Source organism: Onychostoma macrolepis, chromosome 03 (genome assembly GCF_012432095.1).
Source record: "Onychostoma macrolepis isolate SWU-2019 chromosome 03, ASM1243209v1, whole genome shotgun sequence".
In the NCBI taxonomy this organism is placed as follows: Eukaryota; Metazoa; Chordata; class Actinopteri; order Cypriniformes; family Cyprinidae; genus Onychostoma; species Onychostoma macrolepis.
The window spans coordinates 19772968-19791615 of record NC_081157.1 but is presented as its reverse complement, the minus strand read 5'-3'; the positions used below and the strand labels follow the sequence as shown (position 1 = coordinate 19791615).

General features: G+C 35.7%; 1 protein-coding gene and 1 long non-coding RNA gene across 5 annotated transcripts in view; one reads left to right on the top strand and one right to left on the bottom strand.

Annotated features, from left to right (window-relative positions):
• LOC131536156 (retinoic acid-induced protein 1) overlaps nt 1–8843 on the bottom strand; it is a 56171-nt gene extending 47328 nt beyond the window's left edge. For all 4 annotated transcript variants that reach the window (XR_009269871.1, XM_058768879.1, XM_058768880.1 and 1 more), the window contains exon 1: nt 8384–8843. Coding sequence is in view for 3 of the 4 variants with exons in the window: in XM_058768879.1 (XP_058624862.1) it covers nt 8384–8554 (171 nt within the window). In the remaining variant the exon portion in view is untranslated. The remainder of the gene's footprint in view (nt 1–8383) is intronic.
• Nucleotides 1–15720, top strand: part of LOC131536159 (uncharacterized) — a 58271-nt gene extending 42551 nt beyond the window's left edge. The window contains exons 2-3 of the long non-coding RNA XR_009269872.1: nt 720–814; nt 15378–15720. This is a non-coding gene — a long non-coding RNA (uncharacterized LOC131536159). The remainder of the gene's footprint in view (nt 1–719; nt 815–15377) is intronic.
• Nucleotides 15721–18648: the final 2928 nt, after the last annotated feature.

Genomic DNA, 18648 nt, shown 5'->3' with positions numbered 1-18648 from the left:
TTTAGTTTAAATGGAACTAGTTGAACTTTTTATTGAATTTGTGATTTTTTTTGTACACTTTATGTACACTAGTACACTTGTAGTTTATATGTAATTGTACATATTTGTAATTACACATTTGCAATGATAATGTTGCAGTTTACTACATTTAAAATATATTGACTTAAAATACATATTGAAATATATTAAAATATTAAAGAATACACAACAATTTATAATTATTATTATTAAATTATAATCAAGTACTTTAAATGCACTTTAGTATGTTAGTCAACATCAAAATTAGTATTTTTGTAAAGCATGACAAACTATTATTTAAACACATTAAGTAACACTCTTAATTTGATATTATTAAAGTTGACATTTAAAGTGCACTTAAGTGTGTTAGATTTAAATTGCAGTTTTACTTGCATAATGTGATATTAAGGCTAATATGATAACGTAAGACAGGATTTCTTTTTTATTATCTCCATTAGAAATCATTTGAATCATGAAACATGGGTGTTATACACCAGAAGAAGCCACATATTTGCAAATAAAATAATATAATGAAATAATAAGCCACTTAAGTGTACTTCAGGACAATACAATTACATGACTGTTTCTTAAACTGACATCTGATATCATTTACTCACCGTCACGTTGCTCGAAACTTTTTTGGAAAAAGTGGAAAAGTTTTTAAGTTGTTTTTTTTTTCTTTCTTTGGTCATGTCTTATAGGGCAGCAAGTGAGGCACAACCGCCACTGGGGCCCAAAATATGTGCATGACACCCCTGCCATAGCTGTAGAGTTCCCATGGAGGGTTATGCATTAGGTGGGTGTTCTTTTTTTCTCTCTCTTCCTCAATTTCTGCTTTTGTTGCCTGCAGTAAACCATTTTATAAGGCTTTGTATTTTTCTTATAATGGTAGATGGATACCGTGTGGTTGCCATGTGGACAACACATCAAAATAGAGATTAGACCGAAAAATAGCACTGCGATTCATTTTGGCATTGATGTATCCCTTGACATAAACATCACAAATAAATGCAGATTTTCAGTGTAAATATCCTTCCATTGCAGGGTCCAAGCAGTCTGATTCGTCATCTTGTGTTTTTGAGTAAAAATATATAAACGTTCTGAAAATAAGATACCTTTATAAGAAGCAAAAGTGGGTTATAAATTTTATATCACTCAAATAAATAAATACATAAATAAACAAACCAGTGGCTTTTTCAATATCACAATAATAAAAAGCCATACTACCTTAATAAAATCTTCACATACCAAAAATGCATTTATGAAATTATCCTAGCTGATTGTATATAAAATAAGTTTTTATTTTCCAAAAATAAATGAACATTTGGCTAACAAATTATATATTTTTAAGATATACTTAATTATTTTTTCTTAAATTTCAGTCAAAACATTTCAGAATAAACGATCCGTTTCAAGAACTACAATTATTACTAATTCCATATAAGTTTTCTCACTAATTTTAGTAACCGAGTATGTTGGACACATTTAAAAATTGAAGTTTATTATTATTTTGTGTGTTTTCCATTGGGTTTTGCAGTGTACTCCATTTATGTAGTTACTTCATATACAATTTTTTTTTTTTTTTTTGTATTTACATTTACCCAATTCATAAGGCATATTTAAATTATTTCACAGCTTTAGAATTTACTCAATATTTTTAGTGTAAAATTAAAAAAATAAAGTAAATGATAGTTTTAAAGTGAAGTATATTTTCAAAATATCAAGATATATATCTAATAAATTAAACCTTTTGGAGGTTTTAAGCATAAATATTACTAAACTGTATTCAAGATGTATTCTGAAAACAAGTCTTAATGCGATTTTGCTTCTCAAGTAAAGTTATTGTGTTTAAATGATGATATTCTATTGCAATTAAGAAAAAGATGGTTGAAGTGTAACAAAAAGAGGATAGAGAAATGATATATTCTTCACTCTTCAAGAGATTTAGCACCATTTTCTAAATCTAAGACGGAGGTGTGTTTTCATGCCCCACTTTACTGCACTGTCGCTCCTCAAGGGTCTCACAATACACGCCGTCCCCCAAGAGAACGTCTCTGTCCTCCCCCAACCCCGACACTCCCACCCACCCACACACACACACACACACACATGCAAACACAAAGATGCATGTACCTCAACACACATGAACGCTGCCCCCAATAGGTGAAGGCTGTTTGATGCAGCATCTAGTCAGAGCTACGAGATCTTCTCAAATCAAACCGACGCAGTTGTCAGCTTCTGTAGTGCTATGAAAGGACTAGTTTTTGGTTCATTTTCAAAAGCAGAGCCCGTTTTGACTACAGACAGCACCTTGTTGTGTGGTCTTTACTACAGCGAGGGGCTTGATGCTAACGTTAGGCTAAGCGCCGTCTCTCCCTCTCGCCCTCCTTCTAACGGTTATATAATTCAAACGGCTGTTTGAAGCTGCAGAACTTTTCAAATGCTTTTTGTGCTGCTGTGATCACGGCGAGAAAAAATCATCTGCAACAGCACGGCTTAAAATCACAACCCCCTCTCATCTGTTGCCGGCCCCTGAGAGTCGTTAAAAATCCCACGCAATCCACTCTGCGGCGTCCGAAAGCAGCCTCGGAGATCAACCGACGCCACCGAAAATCTCACACCAGCGGCTACCTGTAGGTGCCCTTGATAGTGTCGCACTCTGGTAGGCCAGGATGTGCTGATGCTAGGTGGTAAATTGGTCTGTGCAGCTGGTCTCTCCTGAGGGGATGTGGTATGGATCATATACAGTCAGAATTGGGACGCAAATAAATCACATGCAAATGCTTTCGCTCTGTCTCTGTGGGGGCTTGAACCTGCAGCTCTGCGTCAACCATTAGCTTTCAGCTTTACCATATATGCAAAGAGATTTGCCCTTTTTCTACTTATTAGTGTTCTTGGTAAAGCACTACTATTATTGTTGCTCATACTTAGGGTTAGGGGTTTGTTCTAATCTAAACCATTAACCCTAATTATTAAACCTCTGCCCATAACGCTTTATTGTTTGTGCCACGGACATGAACCTCAAATCACGCGGCTTATTGAGGAAGATGTGGTATTATTATAACTCCCTTAGACTTACACAGAAGCAGTCATATCTAGATACCAGCGTATACCATAGAGTCTTGGTAGTGGCCTGTTTTGTCTTAGTAACCACCAAGAACCAGGGTTATTATTATTATTATTTATTTTATTTGACATTTGTTTCTACTTTTCAGTTATTATTATCAGTTTTCCTCATAAAATATATTATTTTTATTTAATTTTCAGTTTATTTATTATTTTAGGCAAATTTAGTCATTTTAGGGCTTTATTATTTTCTGTATCATTTGAAATGTTTAACAGCTCATCACAGTCTAGCATTTTTACTATTTAATGGCATTTTCATGTTTAATGTTCATATTAGGCAAATTATTGTAAAGAATTTAAGTTTTAAAATACCAAGTATCAAGTATCCACTTTTTAATTTTACAATCTTTTTAAAATTCAATAACACATTTTCATTTCATGTTTGTTAACAATAAATTCACTATGTTTTTTTTTTTTTTTAAGTTGAGTTTTTATTTCTATTTTCATCTTAGTTCAACTTTTAGTTTTTACTGCAATATTATTTAGTTATTATTATTATTATTATTACCTATTTTAGTTCAGGGCTAGTAAAGCTAACTGGTATCATTCAGTGTTTAACAGTAATGCATTTCTCATCACAGTTAGGTTTAATGTTGGAAAGTTGTACAATAACATTAACAATTAACAACTGAAATTGATTTTAACAAATAATTTGATTTAAAATTCATGAATGTGTTTTGTTTTTGCTTCAGTTTTCCTTGTTAAATGAGTTTAAATTTTTATTAAAAAAATTAAAAAACTTAATTAATACTAAAATCATTAATAATAATAACAGTCCCTAGATCACCCTATCATTGTGGCAGGAGGCGGACACCACCCACAATGTCAGAAGAAAGGGAAACAAGAACATTCACTGGAATCGAACATATATAAGTCATGGTCAGCACTGGAAACATAAGAAACTGCAAGAACATAAAACATCTTTTTTTATTAAGGGATGGTTTCTCAGCTGTGAGGTGTGGCAGGAAGCAGGAGTGTTTGTGTGCGCATGCGTGTGTGCACTAGCGTTCTGGGCCAGTGGACTGGTAAATACAGCGGCTGTGGAGTGGAAATGAAGGCTGGATCTATTTGGAGAAACGCTAGATGACCTTCCTCTGAGCTGGATGACTTCCAAGCGATTTCACTGTGCTACCACCAACGCCATACGTCACGCTCCCAATCACACACAGATGTGTATATTCAGACACACGTGGACATGAGGGGCGTAAACACGCACACAAACATAAACAACAGGCCATGAGTTCATTGAGCACAACCACACACATACACACTCATCAGCCAAGAAACGGAGAGCTCAAGACCACATTGAAAATCCTTTTTGTATTTAATTTAATTGATATTTTATTAACTTTACACCATTTTTGTTTTGATTACCCTTACCATGTCACATAAAATCATGGAAGTGGTGCACGGCAGTTTAGAAATAACCGATTTTAAGGTGGATAATGATTTGGTGCGTCACAATGTGTTGCTTGCTTGTGAAAAAGTGTGCGTAGTGTTACCTAACTGATATCTCAGAACAGTTTCTCTATTGCTTTATTATTTTAATTTGATACCGCTTTCACAAATATGCATACATTAGCATTTGAACGTTTGGAAAAATTATGATTTTTTAATCTCTTACTCACCAAGGCTGCATTTATTTGATCAAAAATACAGTATTTTACTACAGTAAAAATATAGCACAGCAATATTGACCAATGCTGTGAGTTTAGGGTGGGACTGTCTGTTTGATTCGGCCGATGGCAGATGGGGGGAGTGTTCTGGAAACCTGTTTGGAAACAATTAGTATTTTTGGTCTCCATTTGATGCTACTACTGCGGGAGAAATCGCACACATCAGCATCAAACAAATCAGTATTTTTGCCTGTAAATATGACATTCGTTGAACACGGGTGGTTTTGCGCATTAATGCGTCTGAGCCCGCTGCATTTTTGCGACACCAGTTTCAGTGGTGTCGATTCATTACGGTGTTACAAATCTGACCCCCTGACCATCGAGTTTGTTGTTTATTTCTTCTCTCCATCCATTCATTTCCTGTTCTCCGCTCGTTCAGAGCAAGACTGCTGAGCCTAGTGCTGCAGAGACAGCAGCATCTGGAGATAAATAATTCCTCCATCGCTCCTCTCCTCTCTTCCTCCCTTGCGCGCTCTGCCCCGTCCTGACCTTATGGATCTGTTTTGAGCCGTGCCAGATTGTTGCTCAGGACTCTCGCACCTAGAAAACAGCGCGGAAGGGGGAGGGGTGCTGTCTTTCCCTCTCTTCACCTCATATCCGTCTGTCTCTCTCTCTCGGTCTACTCTTTCCCCCTGCCTCTATCTAATTTCATTCCTATCACCTTCTATTCTTGAAAGAGCCGATGGTTTCCGATCTGTCTCTCTCTCTCTCTCTTGTTCTGTTTTCATGGTTGTTCTCTGACTGACCCTCAGGTGTGTGACAGTTTCAGGGGATTGCATCAGCCTCCCTGCTACATTCGGTATAGTCCTGAAAAAAAATATAGGGCCATGGAGAGCTGGGTGGCATGATGGTATATACCGTGAGATGGTAGAAATTTGTCAACCACTACGGATTTTGCTAGAACGCTGTATTTGAGTGGGCAGGACTGCATTAGGTTATTTTTCTGTGGAATAATGCAAATATACAGAGTGTGACGTGACCCAAACAAGTAAAGATGACAAAGAACTTGTTATTAAGGGCAGTAACGCGAAGCAGAGTTTAGCTGTTTATGGTTGCCAAGCAACGTCAAAACTGGCCACATTAATATAGAACTCGCCTGATGTGTTTATATCAGTTATTTTACAGCAGCGTCGACGTGGAGCCGTTATAATGCTAGTTTTAGTGTTATGTTGTGTTTATTTTGTGAAGCTGTTTGTACTCTTATGTCAGATGTATTTTTCATTCATGATAATCTGATCAAGTTCTAAATAAAAAGATCAAATATTAAAGTGTGATGAAAAAGATGAATAATATTTACTGGATTTTATTCATTGGATTTTCTAAAAATAGGCGTTATACTGCAAAATCATCGTTCTTATCCATTATTTTTGTCTTGATTTAGGAAAAAACTAAACAAAAACTAAACATCTTTAAATCAATATAGCTATTTATACAATATTTGGCTACATTTTTCTATTATCTATTTATTAATACATCACTTTAATTCTAATATTTAATACTTTAATACTAATATTGATTTATTAAATCTTATTTTAAGCATAAATCTAACAAAAACAGTTTAAGGTTTGTGTTGAAAATAAGAATGTCACTGGAGTAAGAAACATTTAGTAAAAAGATATTCTTTGAAATGTCTGAATATTCTGAATTCTGAATAAATTAAATATATCTTGTTGAGAATATCTAGGGAATATTGTATTGGAAAATGAAAAAAAAAACTAAACAAAAATTGATCAATGGAGTTTTGTTTTGGCAGTTTACTTTTTGTATCCATCAAGATCATGTTCCAAATACAAAACAACAACAATAACAACAACAACAACAACAACAATAATAATAATAAAAATGTGAAATAAATAGGTACATTTCTCTTTATTTAATTTACTGGATTATCAAAAAGTAGTCAGTGATTATTATATATTAATCTGTATTATTATGAATTATGAATACTAATTCTATAATATAAAAATTTATCTATTTTATCATCAAATTTATCATTAACTTTTATAAATAAAAATGTCAAGTTATATTACTATGATATAAAATGACTCATAGCGTGATATAAGATTGTGGTCATACCGCCCGCACCCTGCAAGTGTGTGTGTGTGTGTTTGGCACATGATCTCGTCTGCTGATGTCTTGGGTTGTTTTACATGCAGACTGACACTGTTAACCTTGGGAATATAGTTGCAATGTTTTTTTTTTGTAGATATGTTATTGCAGATGTTGGTATAAATTTTTCCTCCTCTCTAATTCACTCATATATTCATGTCATCCCTCCATTTTTCTCCCCTGCCTTCATATTCCTCTCACCTCTCTCTCCACTCCGTATCTGTCCGTCTCACACATACCAACACACACACACACACACACACAGAGCGCTCTCCGCCTGTCAGTCACACTCCCTCTGCACACGCGCATCGCACACACACACACACACACACTCACACGTCTCTAAATGGATTCTTGCGGAGAGGGGCCGTCCAGAGCATCAATATCAGTCAGCTGTGACACTGCAGTCTCAGTGCAGCGTTTAATAGGTTAGAGCTGTCTTACCCCTGTGTTTCCTTGATCAAGGGCATGGTGCATGCAAAATAACACACACACACCAACAGAACGAATTCACTTGAAATGTAAACAGACCTATATGCTTTCCAGAACGTCTCAATCACAAAATCATCCTCATAGTATCGCATAACCACAAGTTATCATATAAAATGCAACGCACTGCATATGCATAATGTGTCGTCAACATAAACACAAGAGCATGTAGAGTACGACATAAACGCAGAAGTTTTGTGTTGTTTTTGATTTCGGCTCGACACGCAGAATGTCTCAATGACAACATCTTCCTTGCATTATCACATAAACTCAGGTTTTCATATAAAACACACACTGCATATGCATAATGCGTCTTTAAAATAAACACAAGCGCATGCTGAGTCTGGATTTGTGTTTTATGCTCCAAATATAGCTCTGATTTAGCACATTTCAACTGCATATCCATACATAAACAGTGTGTGATTCACATCAAGACTGAAGCATAAAAATACCTTTCTTAGTGTTAAAATACTCAAACACTCTTGAAAATAAAGGTTCCTTTTTTGGCATGCATGGTTCCATATAGAACCTTTAACATCAATGGAACCTTTCCATTGCAAAAAGTGGAAAAATATTCTTTAGATTATAAAAAAAAAGGTTCTTGAAACGAAGGCACTGCCATAGAGTCCCCCCCCCCTCCATTGGAACCTGAGCTTGTACAACATACTAAACACAGTTTTGACTCAAACAAAATAGCCCTCTTATAGAGTATCTGTTGTTACTAAAAGGTGCCAGATTTGAGATCAGCTCTGTAGCTTTTGAAACGGGATTCGCACATGAGCAAACTGAACTCAAATCAGGCTCGGAGTGCAACGGCAAACACATGGGCATCCTGTTATCCAACACGCCCCCCTGTCCCCATGCATGCGGCTCTGGAGAGCATTCCCCGGCACTCATCCGTCCATCCATCCATCCACTTGCACTGACATTAAGCCCCTTAAATGCAGAGAAACATGCGTCTCTACCTGCGGCGTTGCCTGTGCCTGGATCCCGGTCCTCTGGATCAGGGCTGCAGCCTCCTGCAACGCGGAAAATGGCAGATATTCCCTGTCAGTGGCAGACTCGTCTCTCTCTCTCTCTCTCTCTGGCGCGTGTAGTCGCTCTATTTCACTTTCCTCCTTCCCTTTTGCTGCCATGTTCGGAGCGGGGCGGGGGCTGGGGTTGGGGGTGCAGTTTGGAGGAGAGGAGAGGAGCGTAAAGGAGAGAAAAGGGGCTCAGGGGGATAAGAAAGCAATTAGAGGGCAGTCCTCTCTTACTTCCAGACGGAATGTATAATGGAATTAGCTCAGGGGGGATCGCAGCCCGTCCGTAAGCCAGTGAGAGATGGATGGAGAGAATGTATGTGTGAATGCTGATTTCTGAAGGGGGAGTCGATTGGAGACCACCTGCTCTAGCTGGGAGAGAGAGAGAGAGAGAGAGAGAGATGGAGGGGAAAGATGTCAGCTTCAAAGGCTGCCTCACAGGTTAGCGATCTCTCATCAGAGCCGCTGTGTGTGTGTGTGTGTGAGTCAAGAGAAAGAGTGCGGTGTGGATGAGGCAGGAGTTGAAAGAGTTCACTTAGATGAGGAGAGACCGACAGGAAAGAAAAATCATAAATGAGATCTCTTGAATATTTCAATTATTTTTTCCTAGACAGCCCTGAGATTGGATAGAGGACAAATGGAGACCCTGTGAAATCCAAATGGGTCGTTTATATGATAGTGTACTCCTAAACGTGGACGCAATTAGGCCTAACTTTTAGCATTTTAAATCTACCTGTCTGCACTCACAAGCTTATGCAAATTTTCGCCCAATCAGATACAATGAGAATGTCCCGCCCCCTAAGTTACCTGCAACCAATTAGCAACAGCAAAACATGGATCAAGGCTGTAACGTAAACAAAAAGACTGTTGGCTGTTTAAAAATAGGGATGATCGATTTATGATCCCTGCACCAACTTCCTGTAAAAAGGAAGTACATCAACACAAGAAAAACTGCCCTTTTCAAGCCATTTCTTGATGTCTTTATGCCATCTGACCTATCTGTAATGTAGCCTAATGTAATCTTGTAGTGTACTTCAAATCTTAAAAGTATAGAGATAAACCAGATACTATAATATTTTTGAAATAAAGGGCCTCTTAAGTCTGTCAAAAGCATTTTTAGTTTCAACTAATTGTATTCAAATAATGTAAATATTTTACTTGTAACTTACGTTTAAGTATATGTTTTAAAGTGCATTTTTTTCTCAAATAAATACTCCTTTTAAAAGTATGTTTTTATTTATTTATTTATTTTAAAGGGAGAAACCAAAATGAGAGATTTTCATATGAAGTGTTCATAATTTCCCACAAAATCCACATGAAAGACCAAATTATCTGAGCTATGTTATCCACATAATATAATAATAATAGTAACATTTATGAAATAAAAGGCCTCTTAAGTGTGTCAAAAGCAGTCTTAATTTAAACTAATTGCATTTAAATAATTTTAACTATTTTATATTTTAATTGTAACTTACTTTTAAGTATATTCTTTTAAAGTAGGCTTTTTCTGTAATAAATACTCTTTTTAATATTTATTTATTTAATTTATTTATTTTTTACAAGGGAAGATACCAAAATTTTAATATGAAATCTTCATAATTTCCCACAAAATCCACATGAAAGACCAACTTATCTGAGCTATGTTATCCACATAATAATAAAAATAATAATAATATAGCTGCAAGCAGCAATTACAGGGCCAAGCACTCCAAAGGCAAAATGAGGAGCTAAGCATGGCGTGGAGCATCAGACCAAATGCAACAATGAGTACTAGGATGATTTCAATTTAAATGGCTGAAAAATCATAAATACAACCTCTAGTAGCATGACTAAATGGCTTATAACTTTTGACCAACAGGTGGTGCTGCAGTCAAATCATTATGGTGTGTTCTGTGTGAGGTGACAATGGCACACACAAAGTTTGTTGTCATTATGTAAAAGCTTTGCAGAGATACAGCCTCAGGGTCATTTTGGCACCATGCCTAAAATTTGTAGTGGCGCTGTACGAAAACAGTTTCCATAATTGGTATGCATGTTGTTGGCACGGCCCAAGCAATATTTTGAGACCAGTTTCCTTACAATAGGCTAATGCAATCAAAAGTTATTAGAATTTTTGGTAATTTCATAATGAATGGTTAGTGAATGGTTTATTACTCTTGACCAATAGGTGGCGCTATTACCAAATTGATGTGGCGTGGTCAGAGTGAGGTGACAATGGCACACACAAAGCTTGGTGTAAATATGTCAAAGCTTTGCAGAGATACAGCCTCAGATGCAGTTTGGCATTTTCCTTCTGTGCCTCACGGTTCAAAAGTTATTAGCATAAACATGAGTGAAACTTCGGACAAGTGGTGGCGCTAGAGAGTTTGAGTTAGAGACTCCAAACTTGCTATGGTTAATATTGAGACTGTCCTCTATCAGTGTGCCAAATTTCACAACTTTCCCGTAAGCGGTTCTATGGGCTGCCATAGACCTTCGGTGCTTGGCCCCGAAATTCTTACCTCTAAATTCTTACCGTATGTCAACAAATGTCATTTGAGTCTATTCTTACCAATAAAGTATTTTAGGAGAAACATTTGAGACGTAAAAGATACATGAGTGAGATCTCCTGGGCTATTTTCCTCTGGGTAGAAACACAGAGGCTGTAGGGGGAGGCTGGAGAGACTTTTATGATGCAGAGGCTCGTGCCAGTGACTATGACTATGAAAGAGTGTGTGTGTGTGTGTGTGTGTGTGTGTGTCCTCACTGACAAGATAAGAAGTGTGTGTGCGTGTGTGGGTCACAGATTGTGCCATGAATAAGAATAAGCCGAGTATACTAAAACCTTTCTGCCTGTAATTGCAAGTCCACCTCTTTATACTCTCTTTAGCGGCATCAAATCACAATCCAGAATGCAGTCATCAGTATTGCTGCACAACAACCTTCATTTCTTATTCATCTCTGTCGGAAGTGCAACACTCACATTAAACAACCGGTCCATATTAAACGACTAGATTGCTGCATTTCTGATCATGCTCTGACACTGCCTGACAGTATTTCTCTCTTGAAGTTTACCGTCAGAGCTCAGCAGATTAACCGATTGATTTGGGATTTCATTTCTCTCCAGACATGCGCCACTGTGCGACCTTGACGATGCAAGACCAGACTGATATTTTACATGCGGATTTTGTATCTAGAATAACAAGTCATAAAATACTTTGAATGAATCTGCTACTTTGACTTTACATTTTTTGATGGCATCACATTTAAAAAATAAAATAATGTAAACATTTACATAAAAAAATTATAACATTGTAAAAATTCACAGTAAATATGGAAAAATTGAATCCATCAGATATACGGCTTTAAATATTCTCTAGTGAAGTAAACAATTTATTATAATTTTATTTCACTTTTTTAAAAATTAATTATTATGTATTTTTATTATTATTATTATTATTTATTTTATTTTTTTTTTTTACAGAGGATAATCATTCCTGGTTTCAGAATAAAAACCCCAAAATAAAAATTCAGTCATTATTAACTCATCTGAATGTTAATCAAATATTTTATGAATTAATTTTCTTTCATTGATATATATATAAATAGTAGAATTAAATAAAATAATAAAATACCAGACTAAAATACCATAATAAAATATAGCAAAATAAATATAACAAAATTTCCTGGCTGCTCTTTTCCATATAGTAAATAAATTAAAATAAAATAAAAAATAACATAAAATAAAATGCAAGACCAGACTGATATATAATAAAATATATACAACAAACTTTCCTGGCTGCACTTTTCCATATAGTAAATAAAATAAAATAAAATAAAATAAAGTTAAATTCAATGTATGTAAAATAAAATAAAATATAATAAATGAATTAATGAATAAGTAAATAATCATACAAGTATAATAAATGTAATCCATTAAGACTCTATATTACTTATATGCATACTAAGCCTTCTTAATCTTTTTTTTTTTTTTTTTTGAAATCTTGCATATATTCCTATAAGACTTGTAAAGGTGCATCACATGATAGACAGACAGACAGCCAGGCAGACAGACAGACAGACAGGCAGACAGGCAGACAGACAGACAGGCAGACAGACAGGCAGACAGACAGACAGACAGACAGACAGACAGGCAGACAGGCAGGCAGACAGGCAGGCAGACAGGCAGACAGACAGACAGACAGACAGGCAGACAGGCAGACAGACAGACAGGCAGACAGACAGACAGACAGACAGACAGACAGACAGACAGACAGACAGACAGACAGGCAGACAGACAGACAGGCAGACAGACAGACAGGCAGACAGGCAGACAGACAGACAGGCAGGCAGACAGGCAGACAGGCAGACAGGCAGACAGACAGGCAGACAGACAGACAGACAGACAGGCAGACAGGCAGAGACAGACAGACAGACAGACAGGCAGACAGACAGACAGGCAGACAGACAGACAGACAGACAGGCAGACAGACAGACAGGCAGGCAGGCAGACAGGCAGACAGACAGGCAGACAGACAGACAGACAGACAGACAGACAGACAGGCAGACAGGCAGACAGACAGGCAGACAGACAGGCAGACAGACAGACAGACAGACAGGCAGACAGGCAGACAGACAGGCAGGCAGGCAGGCAGACAGACAGACAGGCAGACAGACAGACAGGCAGACAGACAGACAGAAAGATAGATAGATAGATATCGGTGTTACCGATATTTAAATTTTGCTTTAATTACTAGATAGATAGATAGACAGACACACAGACACAGATAAACAGGTAGACACAGATTCATTAATGGCTCATTGAGGGGGAGATTTTGTCACATGTTCGTCTCTGTTTGGGACATACTAATGAGGCCACCGCGCAGCAATTAATGAATGTCTGTTTCTTTCTTCTTCTCCATTTACTTGCTCTTTTTAACGGTGAATGGATGCCTGACACAGAGGAATCATGTTAATGAGCGCTGGGTACGGAGAGAGAGGGATCTTTGGGTCAGACGCTCTCATGAGCACATGAGCCTCATGATCAATGGAGAGGAAAGGTGTGTGTGTTGGGGGAGAGGGTGTCTCACTGTTACCATAGAGACGAGAGGACAGTGGTCTTGAACATCACTGCTGGGCAGGAGGGATGCTCATACAAGCTGTGGGAAAGGTTATAAACGCTGGTGTGCATGAAAATAAGGTATGGGGTTCGGATAAGACGGAGCACCTGATTGTATTGAGGTAGAGTTAAAGCTAATCTACAAGTCTAGTACAATAATACACATTTCAAACACTTGATATAGAAGGTCCAAATACATTTTTGTTGGCTTTGTAGCTACTGCATTAACGTGAAAAGGCTCAGTGTCGTGTTCATCAAGGCATATTTATGTAACGTTATTTTCTGACACATTTATTGGAATCGTTCATGATGGGAGAATATGTGTTTAGTTTACTACAGTCTATGACTGACTTAGTAAACACTGCTCGAATGATACAACAATAACACACGCGCTGCCATCTAGCGGTGACTCAGTGATACAACGCTTCTGATGTGTGGAAAATGTTTTGATGATCCAACCAGAACTGTAGACAAAACTCTGAATCCGTCCATGAAGTGGCTGACATGTACAGCAAAAATACTGACTTGCAATGTTATTTACAAAAATAAATAAATAAATAAATAAATAAATAAATAAAAATGTGGGTGTTATTAACGAATCTGTTGACTTCAGTTGCCATTTATTGATTTCTGTCGCCATCTAGTGGACATACATGGAAAGTGCTACAGATCACAAGACTAAGAGATATTACACTTAAACTACAGTAGGAATACTGTCTTTTTTTCTTTTGTTAATTCTAAGCAAATTAGCAAATGAAACTGGAGTAAAAGTAATAAGAATTTTTTTTTATAACCTGCTGTATATTTAATTTTATATGGGTCCTACACATCTTTGTAGGCAGTATTATTTATATACTTATAGTATTTATTAATGTTTTGAATTAGCTTTTATTTTTATATTTTTAGTTTTCATTTTAATTTTAGAAAATTAGTAATTTAGTAATACTTCAATTTTTTGTCAGTTAGTTGGAAAGACACATTTTAAAAAACATTTTTTATGTTTACGCTTCTCAACTAATATTTGTTTTATTTCATGTCAGCTTCTCTGCTTTTGTCAATTTTTTGTCAAGCTTTTGTTTTTATAAATACTATTATGTTGCTTATTTATTTTAGTTTTAGTAATTTTGTTACTTTTTCAATTAGTTGCAACGACATTTCTCATTTTCAAGTTTTTTAAGTTTACGCTTCTCATCTAATATTTATGTTAGCTTTATTTAAATAAAGAATACCTTTTATTTTTTATATTTTTTGTTTTCATTTTAATTTTAGTTTAGTCATCTTGTTATGTGCTTTTGTCAATTTTATAAGCTTTTTTAAAATAAATATTATTATTTTGCTTACATTTGTTTTAGTTTTAGTAATTGTAGTACATTTTCAGGTAAATTCTAATTTTCATTTTCAAGTTTCTTTCTCATCTAATATTTATGTTTTATTCATGTCAGCTTTATTTAAATTGAGAAAATAGTTTAATAGTTTAGTTTTAGTTCTCTGAAGATTCTAAGTATGCAAAATGCAAAACAAAACATGTCACGCAAAGAAAATAAATAAAAATACAAATGCATTGGTTCATATTCATTACCATACTTTAGTATGTTTACATTTCCCTTAATATACTTTTTATAGTGTCAATCAACACACATCGAAATTTTCTCTTCAACAGAGCTCCTCTTTTGTTCCAGATATATAATAATTACAATAACCAACCATCATGACAGAATATTCATTGTACAGGATAGACTAGTCATAGAATATAAATACATATTGAATATAATTTATTCTTGAATGTCTTCGATGATTTGTAAATCTGACCCATCTTGTGTCACACCATAATCTCTCTAGGTGGTCAGATTAACACATTTACTTATGAGATGGAAGTCACTCATCCTCTGAAAATCACACCTCACATCAGACCAGACCTGCTGTCACCGAACCGACAAAATGTTGTATATGTAATATTTCTTCTCAAATGCAAACAAACAGGATGCAAATTCAGATTTGTATGATGTTACACAACATTGTAAATAAAGAAGAAATTGTTCTGAATAAAGAGATCTGAGCTTTGAACCAAACCAACTAACTCAACAGTATAAACTTTGATTTGAAAAAAAAAAAAATAAAAATAAAGCATTAAAAAAAAAAATCACAATTTTTTTTTTTTACAAAGGTAAAAGACTGTGTATGTGTCTCTTATGAGGGAATTAACTAATCAAGTTGTTGGATCGTAAATGGCACAATATACAAATACTGACTTACAGTCTTTGATTTAAGTATGAAAATAATGTTTTAAATTTATTGTAAAATATTTAGACAGTATGTACAGCTAGTTTGAGAGTGTAGGGAGACTGACTTGATTATCTCATTCATACATGGGAGTTTGCATAGTAACTATCACTTCAGGATTATAGGTGCAGAGAATTTTGCTGTTTAACACTTTTTTTGTCATTAAAGGTTTATATGCTATAAAATGCTGCTCTGTGTGTCTGAAGAGCTAATCTCAAAATACAAGCTAACAATCATTAGCAGTGCTGTGGTGTAGCCTTATATTTAAAGATCTGAGCTGTACGTTAAAATCTCAAAAGGGTTTTATCTTGTTCTTGATCAAGACAACTTCAGGCTACTGTAGGGGGACTTAACTTGTAATTAGCGTAGCTTACTCTAAATTGCATTTAAGCATTAACTAAATGACTTATTATTCATAATTAGAGGTGAAGTACGCAGTTTCTGTGCTACTAGTGCCACCTAGTGGAAGAACAAAGAACGTATCTCCATGTTATAAGCACATGCGCTGTATAGGTCTCGAATAAAGGCATATTTTTATTTACATTTAATCATTTGCAGACGCTTTTATCCAAAGCGACTTAGTCTAAGTGAAGTCTAACGCAGTACATGTAGCAAGGGTTTTTTGACCTACATTACAATACACGATGACCTACATTACATTACAATGTAAAAACTTTAATGTCTAAATTCATCCACAATGTTTTTGTCTTTACTGGCGACTTCAAAGTTTCTTTCTTTTTCATTTCATATGTTATCGCCAGGATGCCCATATCAGTGCTGTATCTATTATTATAAGGAAACCCGTTGCCTTAAAGTTATTAAGTAAATAAAAAATAAATAAAAATAAATTATTATTACTTAATTAATAGGCTAACTTTAAAGCAACGGGTTTCCTCAATTTTTTTAAGTTAAGTCAACTTATCACTTTTTACAGTATTACTGGATCTGATCCAGTAGGTCATCATGCTACAGGCTGCAGGGAGGACAGACTCCACGCCTTTCATCACATCCGTTATTCTTACTATGTTATCTGGGGCTTGATAGTAAAGAGTTAACATATGTGGCAAAAACTTGAAGTTTAGCTTACCTGTGGAGAACAACATTGTCTTTCTCTGTGTATTTTAGCAGGTTTTCGATTTTTTTGCTTCCACTTCCAAATCTGAATTAGTTTCGCTACTCCTGCTAAACACCCTTTGGCTCAGCTTGCTACAGTAGCCACGCCCCAAACTCTCGCTATTGGTTGATCTGGAAAGAGATTGACAGATCTGGGCGACACTCTAAATGTTTCTAAAAGGTGCCTGGGAGGCTCAGTGAAAACTCTTTTTTGGGGATATAAACCCTTGAATGGTTTATAAAAGGCAGTGAACAATAAACTGGGTTAAGAGAATGTATTTTGACATTTAAAAAAAAAAATCTTGGCTAAATGGCTTTCATTATTGACAGTTTTAAACCTGTGAGGTATTAGCCATAAATGATTTTGAATAATTTGAATGTGTCTCTTTTAAACTGCCATAATAATATATTGTCATTTAATGACCTTAAATTGATAATTTAGTAAGTATCATATCAACACTGGCTAATACTGGGCCAGCAAATGCACATGAGATCTTGAATACTAATATATTACTCATTGAGGCATTATGAATCCTGAATATTTTTGAAAGACCTGACTCAAAGTATGAAAAAAAGAAAACCAATATTGCATCTCTTGAATTTGAATAAATAAAGCTATAATTTTTCAATTGGTTGCAAACTCCCCGAGCTTGACTTGCACCTTCAGGGCTGATGACACATGTAAATGTTACTCATAAGTAATATTAATCAAAAGCTACACAATCAAGCCACCTGTCTGTCTGATGAATATGCATGACCTGTTTACACGATTTGTATATTAATTTGTCACTGTCACAGCATGAACGCTCCAAATCAGACTCCTCAAACCTCTTTAATATTAAATGCCTTGTTTTTTTTATTTTTATATTTCACTTCACTAAACTTAAAAAATAACCCTTCACGTGCAAGTTAATCTGTACTAGACAGGAAAATTCACTGCCCTGCAAAAGTAATTTCGATCTTGCATAGGAAAATGCAATTAGGGGAGAGCAGGGCCACATATTGGTAATGACCTTTATGAATGACATGTAGATAGAGACATTTCAATTTCAATCTTAAATGGCCGAGTCAAAAGCACCATGAGATCTAAAGCAAGCCTCTGTCAGTGTGAAATATCAGCTTTGAGAGTTTGGATATTGCAGGTAGAGCTTTTTTAATTTCAGAGGAAAGGTGAAAAAGGCTTTTTCCCTTTTGAAATGCAACCTGCTGTTTAGCAATAGGGGATGAATACGATTTCAACATCTCAGTTTTGTTTACATGTGAGATATTGGCTCACAGTGCGCCACAAGCTGTTGCCTGGAGACAGCAGTTGGCCCTTCCTTCATCTTGCCGTCTAATCCGTTCGGCGGGGCGCAGGTTTAGAGGGGTCCATTTCAGGACATGAAACACCTCCTACTGTACTCCTCACATGAAAGCCTCAGGATGATTTGGCTCTGTGAAGGAATAACTAAGCCGAAACAACAGCATCTGCAGGTGCTTTGAGAATTTAAAAGAGAGAAGAAGGCATCCTAAAGTATTTTGCTGTGCTATGATAATACGCATATTTAAATAGCTTTTTTTTTTGTAAAACTTTGTACCGCCATCCAGTGGTCAAGTAATAAATCGCATGTCCCGCTGCCTCTGAAACACTATAAAATATTTAGGCCTTAAGATTTATGTATTTGAATTACACAGTATTAAAAATTACACAGTTTTAACAATGACAAACTAATAAACT